The sequence below is a fragment of the Astyanax mexicanus genome, chromosome 25 (genome assembly GCF_023375975.1).
Source record: "Astyanax mexicanus isolate ESR-SI-001 chromosome 25, AstMex3_surface, whole genome shotgun sequence".
NCBI classification, from domain to species: Eukaryota; Metazoa; Chordata; class Actinopteri; order Characiformes; family Acestrorhamphidae; genus Astyanax; species Astyanax mexicanus.
This window is the reverse complement of record NC_064432.1, coordinates 13,389,567-13,410,780: the sequence shown is the minus strand read 5'-3', so window position 1 is coordinate 13,410,780 and position 21,214 is coordinate 13,389,567. Positions and strand designations below refer to the sequence as shown.

Sequence of the window (21,214 nt, the reverse complement as noted above, 5' to 3'; positions counted from 1 at the left end):
TTAACAACATTCCAGCTGTGTCTCTACATAACCAGCAAAAAAAAAAAAAAAACAGGATTGCTAAATTACTCAATTACGTCATATATATAAATATCAATAAATATTCCAGCTCAATTAATGTTTTACCTAATGAATTTTCATACATTCTAAGTTTAGCTACATTTAACATTCAGTACATTCAACTCTTATCACTGTAGGATCACTGAACAGTAGAACAATACTATTGTTTGGTTCATTCTTTCAGGCCTTTCAGACAAAGATAGTCAGATATGACCATTACACTACGTTATGTAGTGTAATGTAATGTAGTGTAGTGTACTGTAATACATTGTAAGGTTATGTAGTGTAATGTAATGTAGTGTACTGTAATATATTGTAAGGTAATGTAGTGTAATGTAGTGTAGTGTAATGTAATGTAGTGTAATGTAATACAGTGTAGTGTAATGTAGTGTAATGTAATGTAATGTAGTGTAATGTAATGTAGTGTAATGTAATATAGTGTAGTGTAATATAGTGTAATGTAATGTAGTGTAATGTAATGTAGTGTAATGTAATGTAGTGTAATGTAATGTAGTGTAATGTAATGTAATAAAATGTAGTGTAATGTAATGTAGTGTAATGTAATGTAGTGTAGTGTAATATAGTGTAGTGTAATATAGTGTAGTGTAATATAGTGTAATGTAATGTAATGTAGTGTAATGTAGTGTAGTGTAATGTAATATAGTGTAGTGTAATATAGTGTAGTGTAATATAGTGTAATGTAATGTAATGTAGTAATGTGAGTTCATGTGTGAATGGCTGGAGCAGATAATTGTGCTGATGAATAATGAATGGTGATGCCATCCATGCTGCATGCGCTGCGCTGCTGCCGATCACATCTGAAACACGTGAATCACCTGCAGTTTAAACTCATCTGACTTCTGAATTAACAACATTCCAGCTGTGTCTCTACATAACCAGCAAAAAAAAAAAAAAAACAGGATTGCTAAATTACTCAATTACGTCATATATATAAATATCAATAAATATTCCAGCTCAATTAATGTTTTACCTAATGAATTTTCATACATTCTAAGTTTAGCTACATTTAACATTCAGTACATTCAACTCTTATCACTGTAGGATCACTGAACAGTAGAACAATACTATTGTTAGGTTCATTCTTTCAGGCCTTTCAGACAAAGATAGTCAGATATGACTGACATGACAACATTTTTAGAAATTACACCAACTTAAAATAATTTGTGCTACACATGAAAAAAAATCACCTCCACACACAGACTTTAGAAAAAAACACCTATTTTCAGTGTTCAGTTATAATGTGAAAACAAGAATGGTTTTATGTTACCTACAGTATATATTTACAGTATGTTTAATAAACTTCACCGGTAAAGGTTTCCAGGGCTGTGTTAATTATATTATGAGTTATATACAGTAAGAGTTTTGCGCACAAGTTTAGTTCAGCGGACAGTTTTGTGTTCTAAAATCGCAAATATTTATACTTTATACTGTTTTTTTATCACATTGTAAACTTTACTAAATAGTAAAATTGTGCTATATGACTGAAGGAAAAGACAGTGGATCAACACCAGCAGATGACATGTCTCTCCAAACCATCACTGATCATCAGTAAATTTTACATTTCATTTGTAAATCCAAGGGATCAGAGTCTGGAGGAAGAGTGGAGAGACACACAGTCCAAACTGCTCGAGGTCTAGTGTGAAGTTTCCACCAGTCAGTGATGGTTTGGAGAGACATGCCCTCTGCTGGTGTTGATCCACTATGTTTTATTATCAAGTCTAAAATCTTACAGCACTTCATGCTTCCCTCTGCTGACAACTTTTATGAAGATGCGGATTTCATTTTCCAGCAGGCTTTGGCACCCTGCCCACACTGCTAAAAGTACTGACTGGTCTTAATATTCTAATTCTAAAAGACCACTGATTTCTGGGTTTTCATTGGCTGTAAGCCATATCATCAACAACAAAAAAATAAATGCTTAAAATAGATAACTCTGTTTGTAATAAATCTATATAATATATACCAGTTTCACATTTTGAACTAAATTATTAAAATAAAGTAACTTTTCAAGGATATTCTAATTTACTGAGATGCACTAGTATAGTGCGTGTGATAAATATGCATGATTAAAGCAGCTACAAACATCCGTTTGTTATGTCAGAGTTCCCGTGACTGCAGCGCATGTCACATAATGTGACATCATATAAAATGTCAGATCTGAGATGGGCAGTTTGTTATCTGCTGTGTGAGTGCAGTTCACTTTGTACAGCCTGCTGGAATTAAAGCTACCATTCAGATCCGCTGTTCTGCATCACAGAAACAAAAACAGAGCTATGTGTAGGTGGACGATAGCATCTGCATGCCAGGCTGCAGATGGTATGCGCCGCGATATGTGCATACTGTATGTGTGTGTGTGGGTGTGTATTCACCTACGTCACATGCAAACAGTCATCATGATCAATTGGAAAGATCACGGCGAAATACGTGAGGATGCAACGCCGGTGTTGTGCCGAAATCCGACTCCCCGCAGAATCCGACTCCCCTTCGCGGGCGCGCGCATGACGTTAACTTGTGGGCGCAACTAAGAGACTCGCGATTTTGATCACTTCTGTGTGTTAATTACGCTTTATCTTTCATTTTCCTTCACATCAAACAGCACAGTGTAATCAAAAGCCAAATGAGGACTCTCATTGTGATTAGTTTGGGTAAACCTGGGCAGTTTAATATAAGGAACTATACACAATGTTTCTCGCAGCATGCTTTTTAGTCATAAGCATGAGTTTTACATATTAAACACTGTTTTAATCCACAACTGTGAAGTGAAAACACATCCGACGGTGTGTCATTGCACTATACGCTGACTTTTTTTTATTTTAGTTCACACTTTACTGCATAATAAAGTCGCCTGAACCTAAAAATGATAGTAGCAGATTTATATAAATAGATTTGTGTTGAAATGCTATAGCTTTCACATTCACAAGGATAACTTGTTAAAATGATGTTCATCTTTTGCATTAACATATGAATGATTCACTTTTGGTGTCTTATCTTTCCTTGTACAGTAAACATTACATACTAAAGGCTTTATTGGGGGTTGTATAATTTTGGCAGTAGAGTATGTCCTGTGATGGATTTTACTCTATCTTTAATAGGGGGGCTTCTAATGGGGGGAGTATAATTTTGGCAGCATCATTTTTATGCCTGCCGAAATCATACTCCCCCTATGATCTCAGCACTGCAAGGTCTCAATGTCCTGTAATTTATTTTACATACATGTCCTGGTGTGTAGAGTATGTCCTGTGATAGATTTCACTCTATCTTTAACAGGGGGCTTCTTAAGGGGGGGGGGGGGGAGTATAATTTTGGCAGCATCATTTTTATGCCTGCCGAAATCATACTCCCCCATTAGCCCCCCTGTTAAAGATTGAAAAGAGTGAAATCTATCACAGGACATACTCTACACTTGTCATTTCAGCTATATACAGAGTACACAGTGAAACGAAACAACGTTCCTCCAGGGACCATGGTGCACATAAACACAGTGTAGACAGAACAATAGTGCAACAGTACAAAAGTGCAGACAGACAATACAACACAATACAGACAAAGAATAATAAATAACAAGACAGTGTGCAAATTATGCAGTGTGCAAAAAAGACCAGTGAGGTAGTAATTACCTCTATTACACAGTGTGCAGTGAGGTAGTAGGGTTTTTAATGCTTTCCATTTTCTGGGGTAAGTGGGGTAAGAGTGTGTGTGCATGTACAGAAAAACCATCAGTTCAGTCTCTGCAGTTGAGGAGTCTGATGGCTTGGGGGTAAAAGCTGTTGCAGAATCTGGTCGTGCTGGACCGGATGCTGCGGTACCTTCTTCCCGAAGGCAGGAGGGAGAACAGTTCGTGGGAGGGATGAGTGGGGTCATTCACAATGCTGGTTGCTTTGCGGATGCTGCGGGTGGTGTAAATGTCCGTGATGGAGGGGAGAGAGACGCCGATGATCCTCTCAGCTGTCCTCACAATACGCTGGAGGGTCTTGCGGTCAGAGACGGTGCAGGTCCCAAACCAGGCAGTGATGCAGCTGCTCAGGATGCTCTCAATGGCCCCTCTATAGAAGAGTGTGAGGATGGGTGGAGGGAGACGGGCCTTTCTCAGCTTCCGGAGGAAGTAGAGACGCTGCTGGGCTTTCTTGGCTGTAGAGCTGGTGTTCAGGGTCCAGGTGAGGTTATCTGCTAAGTGGACACCAAGGAACTTGGTGCTCTTAACAATCTCCACAGAGGACCCGTCGATGTTGAGTGGAGAGTGGGTGTGTTGTGCTCTCCTGAAGTCAACAACCATTTCCTTTGTCTTGTCCACATTCAGGTGAAGGCTGTTGACTGTACACCAGTCTGTCAGCCGCTGCACCTCCTCTCTGTATGCTGACTCGTCGCCTTTGGTGATGAGAGTCCTCATTTGGCTTTTGATTACACTGTGCTGTTTGATGTGAAGGAAAATGAAAGATAAAGCGTAATTAACACACAGAAGTGATCAAAATCTCTCTTAGTTGCGCCCACAAGTTAACGTCATGCGCGCGCCCGCGAAGGGGAGTCGGATTCTGCGGGGAGTCGGATTTCGGCACAACACCTGTTAACGCACCCGAGGACACGCCCACCGCCACCCTTCGGCCTAATCCCTGACTATACAAACACATCTCAGACAAAGAGAAACAGAGCCCAGGATGAAGAGCAGCTGTGATGAAAGAGAGGAATAAAAGAGAGGCTCTCACTCGTATTAGTTAAACTGTTTTGATTGTAAGGGCTGAGATTTCCTATTAAAACACTTATGGTAGAGGAAACACAAATAAACAAACAATGCAAACTAAAATGAGTCCCCACAGGCCATTGACAGGACTTTCACCACAACACAATAAAAGAAAAGGAAAAAAACTGTCTAAATGATACTGTGGGCATGCTTCTGTAACTAAAACTAATTCCCTAAGTCATCTTACCTTATTATACCATAACATTACATTACTTAACAGTACTTACGACAAAATATCTTAACTAATTATTAAATAACACTATTTAATACATTATTAATCATCACAACATTGTTTTAACTGATGTCTCAATTCATTACTATTTACGACATTCTTTAACATCACTTAACAATGTTTATTACTGTTATTTCTGATTATGATTCTTACTGTAAATCAGATTCAGAATCACCCACCAACGTAGATCACACACTGTAAAGCATGTTAATAGATACAATTATTTACAAAAAAAAAGATGTGTGCTGGAGAAAAAGATGAATCTGTGTGAGAGTGTGAGTGAGTGTATAAACTGTGTACTACAGTACTCGTGTGCACATGAGAGCAAGATGAGAAAGCAAGACCTTTCTCTTATTATACATAAAATACATCTGTTTTCAGCCTAAATCCACTATATTTTAAACATTATGCTATGTATAGGCCACAATTTAAAGTCTTATAAAAGAAGAAAATCAAAGTGTTATCAAATAAAAACACTCAACACTTTTTTTTAAATATTATTAATCATTAATGTCTAATATCAAATATATATATTTTTTTGAGTTATGCAATGGCAAAGTTAGATAAAATGCCTATTTGGTTGTATATTGAGCAGAATTTAGACTCCTGTAAAATAAGAAGACCAAAGTATTAATAAATACCACCACTGATGTCTTAAAGAACACTAGTAATAGTATTTATTATTTATCATGTAAAAACATGATTGTATATATAAAAACATGGTTGTATATATAAAAACATGGTTGTATATATAAAAACATGGTTGTATATATAAAAACATGGTTGTATATATAAAAACATGGTTGTATATAGATCAGAGTTTAAAGTCTATTAAACATAAAAATCAACATAACACTACTAAATTCTTAAATATTACATTCTTAGTTATAAGATGCAAGTGATATTACTGTAGCATTGTAAAGTCGTTTGGGAAATCAAACCGTGGAAAAAAGGTATATTTGGTTTTGCATAAATCAAATTTTAAGACAGCAAATTAAAATGTTGTCAAACGAATCAATTAAATTATTGAATGGGGCACAAAGCATTTTTGCCACCCAATTGGCCCGAACGCTCTCTCTCTTACCACGTAGGGAGTTCCAATCTCAATCTTGATCTGACCCAACTCTAGCTATACCAGATTATTAAAACCCTAAATAAGAAAAGAAAGGGACAGTATGGAAAATGCAGGTTTAAAAAAGTACAAGATTTTTTACATTTACTTTAGTTTTTATTTGAATGCAGACAGTATACACCCAAGATACATCATCTTTTATCTGCTTAACCAGCAAAGCTAAGACGGTTAAGCGTTTACCACTTTATAATGTTGCTGTTTCTTCTCACAACACTTACAAGATGTTCAGGCTCTGAAGGTACTACTTGGTGAAGAGTTTCAGGTGTTATTTTGTCCCGTTCTTCTTGTAAGCATGTAAGAGTTTAACAGTTCGGGTCGTTGTTTTATCTTTCGTTTTAAACTTCTGGGGACAGATCAGGACTGCAGTCCAGTTCCCTCTTCTTCCACAGCCATGCCTGAGTAATAATGTATGCGGCCTGTGGTTTAACATGGTCTTTTTGAAAACTGCATGGATGTCCCTGTAAAAGACAGGCTATTTAAGGCAGTAATAAGTACGTATAAGGCTTGTGTTGTGTGCAGTGAAGTTGTAAGTGGTATTGTAAATATAAAACCCCTGGCAAAAATGATGGAATCACGGCCTCAGAGGATGTTCATTCAGGTGTTTTAAAACAGATCACAGACACAAAACTAAAGTCATTTCAAAAGGCAACTTTCTGGCTTTAAGATTATAAGAAATCAAGAAAAATTATTGTGTCAGTCAGTAACAGTTCATTATTTAGACCAAGCAGAGGGAAAAAATTATGGAATCACTCAATTCTGAGGAAAACAATATAGAATCATGAAAAACAAACAAACAAATGAACACTCCAACACATCACTGGTATTTTGTTGCACCACCTCTGGCTTTTATAACAGCTTGCAGTCTCTGAGGCATGGACTTAATAAGTGACAAACAGAACTCTTCATCAATCTGCTCCAACTTTTTCTAATTGCTGTTTCCAGATCAGCTTTGCAGGTTGGAGCCCCGTCATGGATCATTTTCTTCAACTTCCACCAAAGATTTTAAATTGGATTGAGATCCAGACTATTTGCAGGTCATGACATTGACCTTACGTGTCTTTTTTCAAGGAATGTTTTCACAGTTTTTGCTCTATGGGAAGATGCATTATCATCTTGAAAAATGATTTCATCATTCCCAAACATCCTTTCAATTTATGGAATAAGAAAGGTGTCCAAAATATCAACGTAAACTTGTGCATTTATTAAAGTTGTAATGACAGCCATCTCCCCAGTGCCTTTACCTGACATGCAGCCCCATATCATCAATGACTGTGGAAATGTGCATGTTCTTTCAATCCCGTTTCCTTTAGGCGTTTTTTTACAGTTAAGTCACAGACATTGACGCCAGTTTCCTCCCATTCATTCCTGATTTTTTTTGTTGTGCAAGTTTCTGTTTTGATGCTTTGATGTTTTCCTTGGTCTACCAGTATGTTTGCCTTTAACAACCTTCCCAAGTTGTTTGTATTTGGTTCAGATTTTAGACACAGCTGACTGTGAACAACCAACATCTTTTGCAACATTGCGTGATGATTTCTCCTCTTTTGATAAGCCATGATTCATGATTCACATGTTGGAGCCATGATTCATGTCAGTCCACTTGGTGCATCAGCTCTCCAAGGTGTGATCACTCCTTTTTAGATGCAGACTAATGAGCAGATCTAATTTGATGCAGGTGTTAGGTTTTTTTTCTTCATATTTTTTTTCTTAAAAATTGAGTGATTCCATAATTTGTTCCGTCTGCTTGGTCTAAATAGTTAAAACATTGTGACTGCCACAATTATATAGTTCTGCTTTTTTCTACAAAATTAAACAATTGAATGAACATCCTCTGAGGCCATGAATCCATTATTTTTGCCAGGGGTTGTAGTAACTCTGTATTGTAGAGCTTGTTGGTGATAAAGGTGTAGAGTACAGTAATCTCTGGTTGAATGATGGTTCTTGATGCAGTGCGTCTGAGGGATCAGAGATACGAGGGTTCAGCTAAAACTCCTCCCCATTCCTCAAATGGTTTAGTTGTTATTTTTAAATTGTTTTTAATCATTTCAATAAGTGTATCCTCTTATATTTATTCTCCTCAGGGAATAAAGGATTTGATGAATATTTAAGTTTTGCTGCTTTAGATTTCTTAGAGTTTATAAAAGAATTGGTGTCCAACAATAGAAACAGGCCAAGTAAGACTCTCTATAAGGAAATTACGCAAAGTTTGAATAACCAAATCATGAGCATTATTACTGTCACGCTTAGGTTTTAAACTCTAGTTTCTTGTTTACCGCAAAGAGGTTTAAGTGTCTCCAATAACTGTGTAACATTTACAGTCTATATACGTGTGGATAAATGCCAGTGAAGTAGAGTAATTACAATTATACAGGTTATATAATTGCACTTGTGTATTCAGTGTCTGTTAGACAGAGCAGAATATTTATATGTATGATTTTTGATTGCATGATTTTTGTATTTAAAACAGCCACAGCCATAATTACACACCAAACAAGAGCTACTGAAGTAATCTCTTTGTATACACAGTTTATTCCACACACTATTACACTATACTACATTAACACAGATGTAGTTACATAAACAATGTACATGTAATAAACAAACAAACAAAAAAAATGTAAATCAGTGCCTCAAAAGTTGTGGGGAATATCCGTGGATAGGTGTTGTGTAAAATTACACGATACCTTTAAAAAACAATCTATTCTTGTAGTTTTAGAATTTTTTTACAAGAGAAAAATAATTCATGGTAGAAACTGTCAAATTAAGAAACCCAGTTAAATATTTGTAATAATTTTATTAACAATTAACAAAGGTAATCTATAATAATCATAGTGTCAACATTCCCATAAAATTACAATATTTAAATAGTGTAATTTTTGACCATGAGTGTATAATGATTTTCAGTAGAAAAGTTATTATACACTCACACACACACACACACACACACACACACACACGCACGCACACACACACGCACGCACACACGCACGCACACACGCACGCACACACGCACGCACACACGCATGCACGCACGCACACACACACACAAACACATTTATGCTTTGTGATTTTCTACCTCTTTCTGAAATTATGAAGAGAGTGTGAAATATCAGTGGAATTCCCCTTTAGCCACACTTCAGGGAAGATCTCGACACTGAGGGATCGGAGATACGAGGGTTAAGCTTAAGCTTGAGCTTTTTACCCTTTACACACTGAAATTCCTCAAATAGTTTAATAATATTATGGGCTGTAGAGAGAGAAATATTCCAATCCTTTACAATCTTTGTTGTTGTAAATACTGCATTTACACTAAATCATGATCATATTCACCAGTTTATAGTCACGTAAATGTTTTAACTACGTGTTTAAGTACTAGTTCTGCATGCCTGTGTGCTATCTATCTCCAATGGGATGTGTGTGTGTGTGATCACTATTTGCCTAGTGATTTTCCTGCCTTTATACGCCGCTGCCTGTATTTGTATAATGAGGAAAATAAGCAGCTGTAACTGACAGTATTCAATATTCGAATGAAACACAAATTGCAAAGCAGTTCCAGTGAGAGGAATTTCTGGCTCAGCAGGTTCCTCCATTTCACTGACCCCCGAGCACACCTGCACCCGTGCACCAGGACTGCACCAACAACCTAACACACACACATCTACAGAAACCCACAGAAACACACTTCAGCACACTGTTACCCCACTACACCTACACAGCCTGTCGCTGTGCAGGATATTACAGATTTTATATTGTCATTATCACTGCAGGTTACGGACAGCAGCCAGGCCGAGAGGTGAGCGAACAAAATCCTTACTCTTCTTTTCTCGTGGCTCTAAATCAAATTGAATAAATTTAAGATTAGAAAGCTAAAGCCTCCTAAATTTGAACTGCATCCAAAATATTTACTCAGCTTATTTTTAGTGCCATATCTGAATGCTCAAAGTTTCTGCTGTGACGATAAGACGGTGTGTGTGCAGGAACAGGTTTGTTAGCATTGAATAGATGTTGACTCAAGATTATCTAAACTCCTTTTTAAAGAGAGAATAATACGTCTTTCTCTACGTAAAACAGAACAAGAGTGTTTTTCTTTGCTTCAGTACCTTTCTAAAAATATGTCTTCAACAGTTTTTGTTTGGGCAAACAGGCTTTTGTTGGGTTTCTTTGTGTTTTTTAAAAGGTGAGAAAGTACATGACACTTAGACATTTAGTGATGAAAGCAGACAGTCTGATTACAATCAACCATAACAAGCTTCCTCATTTTTTCCACAGGACGCTGAATCACTGAATAAAGCTTCTTTATTACGTCACATTTCACCAAAACCCCTGAAGCAGCTATGAGACGTGGAGCGCTGTTACTGGTGTTCAGTGGTGAGCAAACAGAACCCTGACCCTGAATTTACAGTTTAGATCATATATCATGAAGAGATAATCTGAAATTACATATAAATGTTAAAATTCTATCATTTATTGTTTATATTTTACATTTATATATGTTTACATTGTTTGAATATTATAACTCTGTTATCTGATATTCACCTATTGCAATTATACAAAAAATAATTACAGTATTTTTCCTGTAATCATTTTCTTTGGTAAATAACTTCAAAAAGTAAAGAACAGACTGCTTTTGAATAGACTGAAACATGTGATCTGATTAAATAAAAATCTTATATGGTGTATTCCCGACATGTTAAATACTCGCACCACTTCAGAAATGGAAAGTCTCATCCAGGGTTTGTCACTGCAGCAGTTGTACACAGCCAGCAAAGAATTTAGCATGTTAGTCCCAGTCCAAAAACAAAGAATTTATTCAAAGAATCGTCTGAGCAAAACAGAGTTTATGGTCAGGAATGAAATAATTAAAAGAAAAAAATATAAATAATTAAAAGGAAAAATAAATAAAGGTTTAAAATGGGAAAAACCTTAAAGTTTCAAAGTGACGCTTCAAAGTTCTGGCTGTTGCCAAAACAGCTGGAGCCCCTGCCTCATCCGCCCAGAGACCCTGTGCCCTCTAGGGTGATTCCCCTTACTAACTAACTTCTTCTGGTTCTGTACCCAAGTTTATACCCTAAATCATTGATGTGGTTAATCAAAGACATTAACCACATCATCCCTCCAAACAAGAGTGAGATATGATCGTCCAAGCTGTCTCGACCCTCCTTTACATCTTTTGGCCATTAACACTTTGAACCCCAGCCTGTATTGGTGTTTTTCATTTGATATGATTTGAGAATTTGTAAATCTTCATGAAATCGATGATGAGCGCCTGGTTTTTTTTTTTTTGTACAGACTTCAAATCAATTCACATATTTATTGTCTTTTCAGTAATAGTTAGATTAGACTGCATATTAGTAAGAAGGATAAGGATTTTGATGACAGTTCATTACGTGGCTTATTACTGTGACAGAATGAGCAGCACCAGGCAAATGTATTTTTTCTTAATATACCCACCTTCAGATTTCTCAAAAACACTTCAGTTCAGTGTGAGGTCAGTACAATTTTTAGAAAAAAATAGGGTTCCCTGTTTGTCACAATGTATAAATCATGTTGGTGGGATGACGCATTCCTGATTAATTAAGCTGTATAAACAATGCAAGATTTTTGACGGAATTTGGATCAATGGTGTTCTAAGGGTTAAACCTGTGTCAGCCAGTATTAAGTTACCTACACTTATCTTCAAAATGCGACAAGAAAATGCAAGATTTCAAAAAACAATGATTTAACAGGAAAACAGCCTTAAATCCTCGTCTTTGACAGTTAAACTTGTGGCCGCCAAACTTTGTAATCTACACTTATCTTAAAAATGCAACAAGTACCAAAAGAAACTCAATGATTTTGCAGAAAAAACAGCCTTGGAGCCTCTACAGCTCCAAGGTTCACACACACTAAGAAGTTTTTCACAGGTTTATATATGAAAATCATCTGAAATCATGTATACTGAATACTACTTACCTGAATTGTGCTAAATATTGATTAAGATCAAATACTGATTTATTAATTTAATCGAAAATGACATAATATACTATAAACCAAAACTCCTTCGTACTCTTTCAGTGACATTCTTGTACATATGTCTTATCTTCAGGCTGATTTCAGTTAAGAAGCTTGGCTCAAGCTCTTTAAGTTGTTTTTAAGCAGAATCCAGCTTATTCTACCACGCCCATTTTCAGGTATCCACGAGTTTCATGTAGCTACTGCTATAAACACAGATCATCAAGTACCTAGCTCTGCTAACCCAGCATTCCAACAGACTATTTAACCTTATTTACAGCTATATACAACACAGCTAACCACTAACCCAGCATTCCAACAGACTATTTAACCTTATTAACAGCTATATACAACACAGCTAACCACTAACACAGCATTCCAACAGACTATTTAACCTTATTCACAGCTATATACAACACAGCTAACCACTAACCCAGCATTCCAACAGACTATTTAACCTTATTTACAGCTATTTACAGCATAGCTAACCACTAACCCAGTGCTCCAACATACTATTTAACCTTATTCACAGCTATATACAACACAGCTAACCACTAACCCAGCATTCCAACAGACTATTTAACCTTATTCACAGCTATATACAACACAGCTAACCACTAACCCAGCATTCCAACAGACTATTTAACCTTATTTACAGCTATTTACAGCACAGCTAACCACTAACCCAGCATTACAACAGACTATTTAACCTTATTTACAGCACAGCTAACCACTAACCCAGCATTACAACAGACTATTTAACCATATTTACAGCTATTTGCAGCACAGCTAACCACTAAGCCAGCATTCCAACAGACTATTTAACCTTATTTACAGCACAGCTAACCACTAACCCAGCATTACAACAGACTATTTAACCTTATTTTCAGCACAGCTAACCACTAACCCAGCATTCCAACAGACTATTTAACCTTATTTACGGCTATATACAACACAGCTAACCACTAATCCAGCATTCGAACATACTATTTAACCTTATTTACAGCTATTTACAACACAGCTAACCACTAACCCAGTGTAGCAGACTTTATTATGTTGTTGGAAAACTGCTAATGCTTTTTGTCCTCTGGGGGTTGCCTTAACTCTGGGGTAGCGCTGCAGAGAGAGAGAGAGAGAGAGAGAGACAGCGCCTGCGAGCGCGGGAGTTTTTTTGTTCTGTTGTGGAAGTTCGGTTGAAGTGGAGTAAAGTGGACTACTTTGTACTATTTTCTCGTTTCGTCCTTTATTAAAACCTCCAAGTAACACCGCTCAGTTACATTGGTGGCAGCGGTGGGATCAACATTTATTTTGTTAAGCGAAGTCGGTCAGGTTTTTATGCAATAGTTGTTTTATTTAACAGGATAGTCAGTTCAGTAGTAACTTGTAGTGAATTAGCTTTAGTTGCTGGGCGGTTAGCGTGCTAGAGCTAAAGCTAGCAGCTTTGTGGGCAGACAAGAAAAAAAACAAAGAAAACACGGACATGTGGTTTAAGGAGGAAGAGGACCATGTACCCGAGCTCAGCGCTCGGTACGACAGAAACTATCACACTACAGGAGCGAGGATTGACTTACCTCCTCCGTTCTCCGGCGAGGACGACAAGCAGAGATTCTCATGCTGGGCACGACAGTTTGAAGTAGCCGTTCACGCTCTGGTGGAAGGGAGCGGGGAGACAGCGCTGCAGCTAGAATTGTTGCGTCTTCTACCAACTCGACTGAGCAAAGCAGCCTTCTTATTATGGGATAGCCTTCCCGCAACGATACAGTCAGATTACAAGGCAGTTAAAGAAAGATTTAAAGATCATCAAGTACCTAGCTCTGCTAACCCACCATTCCAACAGACTATTTAACCTTATTTACAGCTATATACAACACAGCTAACCACTAACCCAGCATTCCAACAGACTATTTAACCTTATTAACAGCTATATACAACACAGCTAACCACTAACCCAGCATTCCAACAGACTATTTAACCTTATTCACAGCTATATACAACACAGCTAACCACTAACCCAGCATTCCAACAGACTATTTAACCTTATTTACAGCTATTTACAGCACAGCTAACCACTAACCCAGCATTACAACAGACTATTTAACCATATTTACAGCTATTTGCAGCACAGCTAACCACTAAGCCAGCATTCCAACAGACTATTTAACCTTATTACAGCACAGCTAACCACTAACCCAGCACTCCAACAGACTATTTAACCTTATTTACAGCTATTTACAGCACAGCTAACCACTAACCCAGCATTACAACAGAGTATTTAACCTTATTCAGAGCTATTTACAGCACAGCTAACCGCTAACTCAGCATCCCAACAAACTATTTAACCTTATTTACAGCTATTTACTGCACAGCCAACCACTAGCCTAGCATTCCCTTAGCCTATTTAACCTAATTTACAGCACAGTTAACCACTAACCCAGCATTCCAACAAACTATTTAACCTTATTTACAGTTACATACAACGCAGTTAACCACTAACCCAGCATTACAACAGACTATTTAACCTTATTTACAGTTACATACAACACAGCTAACCACTAGCTCAGCATTACAACAGACTATTTAACCTTATTTACGGCTATAAACAACACAGCTAACCACTAGCCTAGCATTCCTCAGCCTATTTAACCTAATTTACAGCACAGCTAACCACTAACCCAGCATTCCAAAAGACTATTTAACCTTATTTACGGCTATATACAACACAGCTAACCACTAACCCAGCATTACAACAGAGTATTTAACCTTATTTAGAGATATTTACAGCACAGCTAACCACTAGCCTAGCATTCCCTTAGCCTATTTAACCTAATTTACAGCACAGTTAACCACTAACCCAGCATTCCAACAGACTATTTAACCTCATTTACAGCTATTTACAGCACAGCTAACCGCTAACCCAGCATTCCAACAGACTATTTAACCTTATTTACAGTTACATACAACACAGCTAACCACTAACCCAGCATTCCAACAGACTATTTAACCTTATTTACAGTTACATACAACACAGCTAACCACTAACCCAGCATTCCAACAGACTATTTAACCTTATTAACAGTTACATGCAACACAGCTAACCACTAACCCAGCATTCCAACAGACTATTTAACCTTATTAACAGTTACATGCAACACAGCTAACCACTAACCCAGCATTCCAACAGACTATTTAACCTTATTTACAGTTACATACAACACAGCTAACCACTAACCCAGCATTCCAACAGACTATTTAACCTTATTTACAGTTACATACAACACAGCTAACCACTAACCCAGCATTACAACAGACTATTTAACCTTATTAACAGTTACATGCAACACAGCTAACCACTAACCCAGCATTCCAACAGACTATTTAACCTTATTTACAGCTATTTACAGCACAGCTAACCACTAGCCTAGCATTCCTCAGCCTATTTAACTTAATTTACAACGCAGCTAACCACTAACCCAGCATTACAACAGACTATTTAACCTTACTTACGGCTATATACAACACAGCTAACCACTAATCCAGCATTAGAACATACTATTTAACCTTATTTACAGCTATAAACGACACAGCTAACCACTAACCCAGCATTCCAACAGACTATTTAACCTAATTTACAGCACAGCTAACCACTAACCCAGCATTCCAACAGACTATTTAACCTTATTTACGGCTATATACAACACAGCTAACCACTAATCCAGCATTCGAACATACTATTTAACCTTATTTACAGCTGTATACAACACAGCTAACCACTAACTCAGCATTACAACAGGGTATTTAACCTTATTTAGAGCTATTTACAGCACAGCTAACCACTAGCCTAGCATTCCCTTAGCCTATTTAACCTAATTTACAGCACAGTTAACCACTAACCCAGCATTCCAACAGACTATTTAACCTTATTTACAGTTACATACAACGCAGCTAACCACTAATCCAGCATTCGAACATACTATTTAACCTTATTTACGGCTATATACAACACAGCTAACCACTAACCCAGCATTACCACAGAGTATTTAACCTTATTTAGAGCTATTTACAGCACAGCTAACCACTAACCCAGCATCCCAACAGACTAATTAACCTTATTTACAGCTATTTACAGCACAGCTAACCACTAGCCTAGCATTCCCTTAGCCTATTTAACCTAATTTACAGCACAGTTAACCACTAACCCAGCATTCCAACAGACTATTTAACCTTGTTTATAGTTACATACAATGCAGCTAACCACTAACCCAGCATTACAACAGACTATTTAACCTTATTTACAGTTACATACAACACAGCTAACCACTAACCCAGCATTCCAACAGACTATTTAACCTTATTTACGGCTATATACAACACAGCTAACCACTAATCCAGCATTCGAACATACTATTTAACCTTATTTACAGCTATATACAACACAGCTAACCACTAACCCAGTGTAGCAGACTTTATTATGTTGTTGGAAAACTGCTAATGCTTTTTGTCTTCTGGGGGTTGCCTTAACTCTGGGGTAGCACTGCAGAGGGAGAGAGAGAGAGAGAGAGACAGCGCCTGCGAGCGCGGGAGTTTTTTTGTTCTATTGTGGAAGTTCGGTTGAAGTGGAGTAAAGTGGACTACTTTGTACTATTTTCTCGTTTCGTCCTTTATTAAAACCTCCAAGTAACACCGCTCAGTTACATTGGTGGCAGCGGTGGGATCAACCTTTATTTTGTTAAGTGAAGTCGGTCAGGTTTTTATGCAATAGTTGTTTTATTTAACAGGATAGTCAGTTCAGTAGTAACTTGTAGTGAATTAGCTTTAGTTGCTGGGCGGTTAGCGTGCTAGAGCTAAAGCTAACAGCTTTGTGTGCAGACAAGAAAAAAAACAAAGAAAACACGGACATGTGGTTTAAGGAGGAAGAGGACCATGTACCCGAGCTCAGCGCTCGGTACGACAGAAAATATCACACTACAGGAGCGAGGATTGACTTACCTCCTCCGTTCTCCGGCAAGGACGACAAGCAGAGCTTCTCGCGCTGGGCACGACAGTTTGAAGTAGCCGTTCACGCTCTGGTGGAAGGGAGCGGGGAGACAGCGCTGCAGCTAGAATTGTTGCGTCTTCTACCAACTCGACTGAGCAAAGCAGCCTTCTTATTATGGGATAGCCTTCCCGCAACGATACAGTCAGATTACAAGGCAGTTAAAGAAAGACTTAAAGACATAAACAAACCTTGGGCCGTTTTAAAGCCAACCTAGCTGCCCGTCCGCGAGCGGAGCGTGAAAGTTTGGTGGTGTATGCGGCCGAAATCAGTCGGCTGGTACGGGAGGCGTTTCCAGACTATGGAAAAAATGCAACCCGGGAGGAAAAGTTTTGCCGGTTCCTTGCGGGTCTGGACCCAGGGCCGATGGAGATTTTGTGTCGATTACTGGCACCTGAACAGCGTGACCGTGAAAGACTGTCACCCTCTGCCACGCATAGATGATCTACTAGACGCCCTAGCGGGGGCCGCCTGATTCAGCACGTTGGACTTTTCAAATGGCTATTGGCAAGTCGAGGTGGCCGAGGAGGACCGCGAGAAAACCGCGTTCACCACGGGGCGGGGCCTATACCAGTGGCGTTCCATGCCCATGGGTTTGTCTAACTCACCCGCCACCTTCCAAAGGATGATGGAGTTGGTGTTAAGGGGTCTACCATGGAACATTTGCATGGTTTATTTAGACGATATACTGCTGTATAATCGCACATTTGAAGACCATCTTGCAAGCTTAGAGGAAGTGTTTTCAAGGATCCTACGAGCAGGACTGAAGCTAAACCCCTCAAAATGCCACCTTGCCCAAAATCATGTGCTGTTCTTAGGTCACGTAATTTCTCAACATGGGCTAAAACCTGACCCAAAGAACACGGACAAAGTCAAAAATTGGCCCACTCCTCAGTTCCTATCAGAAGTGAGGGCGTTTGTAGGTTTATGCTCCTATTACAGACGTTTTGTGCAAAACTTTGCTAAACATGCAGCTCCTCTAAATCAGCTGATGGGTAAGAATGTGCCTTTCGAATGGACAGGGGATTGTGAAGCCTCATTAAATTATCTGAAAAATGTCCTATCCTCCGCTCCAGTAAGTGGCCTTGCCAGATTTTAGTGTGCCATTCAAGGTGTTCACAGATGCATCCAGGGAAGCGGTGGGTGCTGTGTTAGCACAAGAAAGAGAAGGAGTGGAACAGGTGGTGTCATATGCTAGTCAGTCACTGAGTCAAACTCAACGTCGTTGGTCCACCTTTGGTCCAACTGTGGGCTATAGTGTGGGCTGTGCGGGAGTTTCGACACTACATTGGACTGGCTCACTTCACCATCATTACCGACCATCGCCCGCTGTTAAGCCTACGACGAATGGCCATTGATAATGACCCCACAGGAAGGAGAGGCAGATGGATTCTGGAACTAGAGCCATACAACTGGGAAATTGTACACAAGGATGTACAGCGCCACCTGAATGCTGATGCTCTTTCCCGCCGTCCTGCCCGAGACAGCGCAGTTAGCAGCAACCTAGACAACGCAAACAGTGTTTTGGGGGTAAACACCATACACACAACACCCTCTGACCCACAAACACAAAAGACCCCAATTAACGATAAGGCTGGTACCGAGTTGTTACCCCGTGTTGCAGCAGCTTCACGGGGGCCCAGCCTCCGCTCACTTCACAACTGAACGTGTATGGGAGCAGGCACGGCGAATCTGCTACTGGCCATCCATGTTTCGGGATATCAGGGAGTGGTGTGAACAATGTAAAGCATGCCAGAGACGTCGATCCCCAGTACCACCACATTGTGCCCCCATGGGGAGCTCTTCTGCAACACATCCATTTGAGAGAGTAGCGATGGACATTGTGGAATTACCGGTGACCACAAAAGGAAATAGGTATGTGCTAGTGGTAGAGGACTATTTCACTAATTTGTCAATTTGTATGCACTGCCAAATCAAACATCACAAACTGTGGCCCAGTGCCTATTTGGGGACTACATGCTAGTACATGGGGTACCGGAACGGCTGCATAGTGATCAGGGGAGGCAGTTTGAGGCAGAAGTGGTACAATTTCTCTGTCAACTGCTTGGGATCACAAAAACACGCACCACGCCCTACAATCCGAAATCAGATGGCATGGTCGAACGTTTTAATAAAACCCTAATTGAACAATTAACGAGAACTATTTTGCACTGTGGGGGTGAATGGGATGAGTATGTGAAACAAGTAGCTTTTGCCTACAACACATCTGTACATGCTAGCACACACTTCACTCCTTATTTTCTTACTCATGGACGAGAGGCAAGGGTGCCCGCTGAAGTACTGATACCTAGCCGGGCAGTGGACTCACAGAGATCGGGATCATATTCTGATTTTGTCTTCTCACTAAAGGAAAAGTTGGAAATTGCTTTCAGCAAGGCTAGAATGCAGGGTGCTGAAGCGCAAGAGCGACAAAAACTTTACCATGACGACAAAACTCGGCACAAGCCCTACAAAGTGGGTGCTATGGTGTGGCTTAATAACCCAGCGGAGAGCCGCATGAAGCTAGCCCCACACTGGAAAGGGCCGTATTAGGTCGTGGAAGTGATGGACTCAGGGGGGGTTCCCGGTATCACATACCGCATAGCAAACCCATTTGATGTCACTGAGCGTCAAGAAGTGGTGCACTATGACAGGCTGCGTCCGTACACACTACCAGTTCAAGTGCCCCAGTAGGCCCCAACTGCTAGTCACTCTTTGTCCCTTCCCCCTGTTTCCCCAGTGACTGTGTTATCACACACTGACCCAAATAGGATGCCTGATAGGTCCCACGAACAATGTGAAATTGAGAACTCACAGATGTGGAGTACCACTGGGAACAGAGTTAGAAGGGAACGCAAGGTTCCAAGTTATTTACGAGACTTTGTACTAGAGTTAAAAAAAAAAAAGAGAAAGACAAAAGGAAAAACAAGCTGTTCTCTGTACAATGTGCTGTTGTCATTGAATGTTATTTTGTTCTGTTTGTATGGCATTTAGTATGTGCTTTACCTAAGGGTATAAACGGGGACGTTTATTCTTGAAAGGGGGGGACGTATGTAGCAGACTTTATTATGTTGTTGGAAAACTGCTAATGCTTTTTGTCCTCTGGGGGTTGCCTTAACTCTGGGGTAGCATTGCAGAGAGAGAGAGAGAGAGAGACAGCGCCTGCGAGCGCGGGAGTTTTTTTGTTCTGTTGTGGAAGTTTGGTTGGAGTGGAGTAAAGTGGACTACTTTGTACTATTTTCTCGTTTCGTCCTTTATTAAAATCCCAAGTAACACCGTTCGGTTACACCAGCATTACAACAGAGTATTTAACCTTATTTAGAGCTATTTACAGCACAGCTAACCACTAACCCAGCATCCCAACAGACTATTTAACCTTATTTACAGCTATTTACAGCACAGCTAACCACTAGCCTAGCATTCCCTTAGCCTATTTAACCTAATTTACAGCACAGTTAACCACTAACCCAGCATTCCAGCAGACTATTTAACCTTATTTACAGTTACATACAATGCAGCTAACCACTAACCCAGCATTACAACAGACTATTTAACCTTATTTACAGTTACATACTACACAGCTAACCACTAACCCAGCATTACAACTGTAACCCCATAGAAAAAATGGGTTAATAAATATTCAAATAAATAACATCTAAATGTTTCATGCGCAACTTGAAATACTTCTCTTTTAAAAATCTGAAATATACATATTAAAAAAGATTGTTATCCAGAGAGTAAAAATAAGCTCATGATTTATGTATTATTTTTCTGTAATTAAAAAATTGCACCGATATCCAGTAATATAAAACCATTTCATTGGAGTTGAAGCTCATTGGTTAACCCAGACAGAGCTAGCATCCTATTGGAGCAGTAAGGCTTGATCCCGCCTTTCTTCTAGAAGTAAGTGGAAAACTAGAGGAGAAACAGCCAGAACAAAATGGTGGTGTGGAGCTTAGGAGATAGTTGGATAGCTGGGGAAAAAATACAGCCTAAACCCTAAATTATATGGTG

The 21,214-nt window shown here is 39.0% G+C and overlaps 1 protein-coding gene across 1 annotated transcript in view; it reads left to right on the top strand.

Moving 5' to 3' along the window:
- The first annotated feature begins 9,778 nt into the window (after nucleotides 1-9,778).
- The window catches only part of LOC111197090 (uncharacterized), a 35,424-nt gene continuing 23,988 nt past the window's right edge, over nucleotides 9,779-21,214 (top strand). The window contains exons 1-2 of the mRNA XM_049472376.1: nucleotides 9,779-9,970; nucleotides 10,447-10,545. Coding sequence (XP_049328333.1) covers nucleotides 10,512-10,545 — 34 coding nt within the window. The 5' untranslated portion in view covers nucleotides 9,779-9,970; nucleotides 10,447-10,511. The remainder of the gene's footprint in view (nucleotides 9,971-10,446; nucleotides 10,546-21,214) is intronic.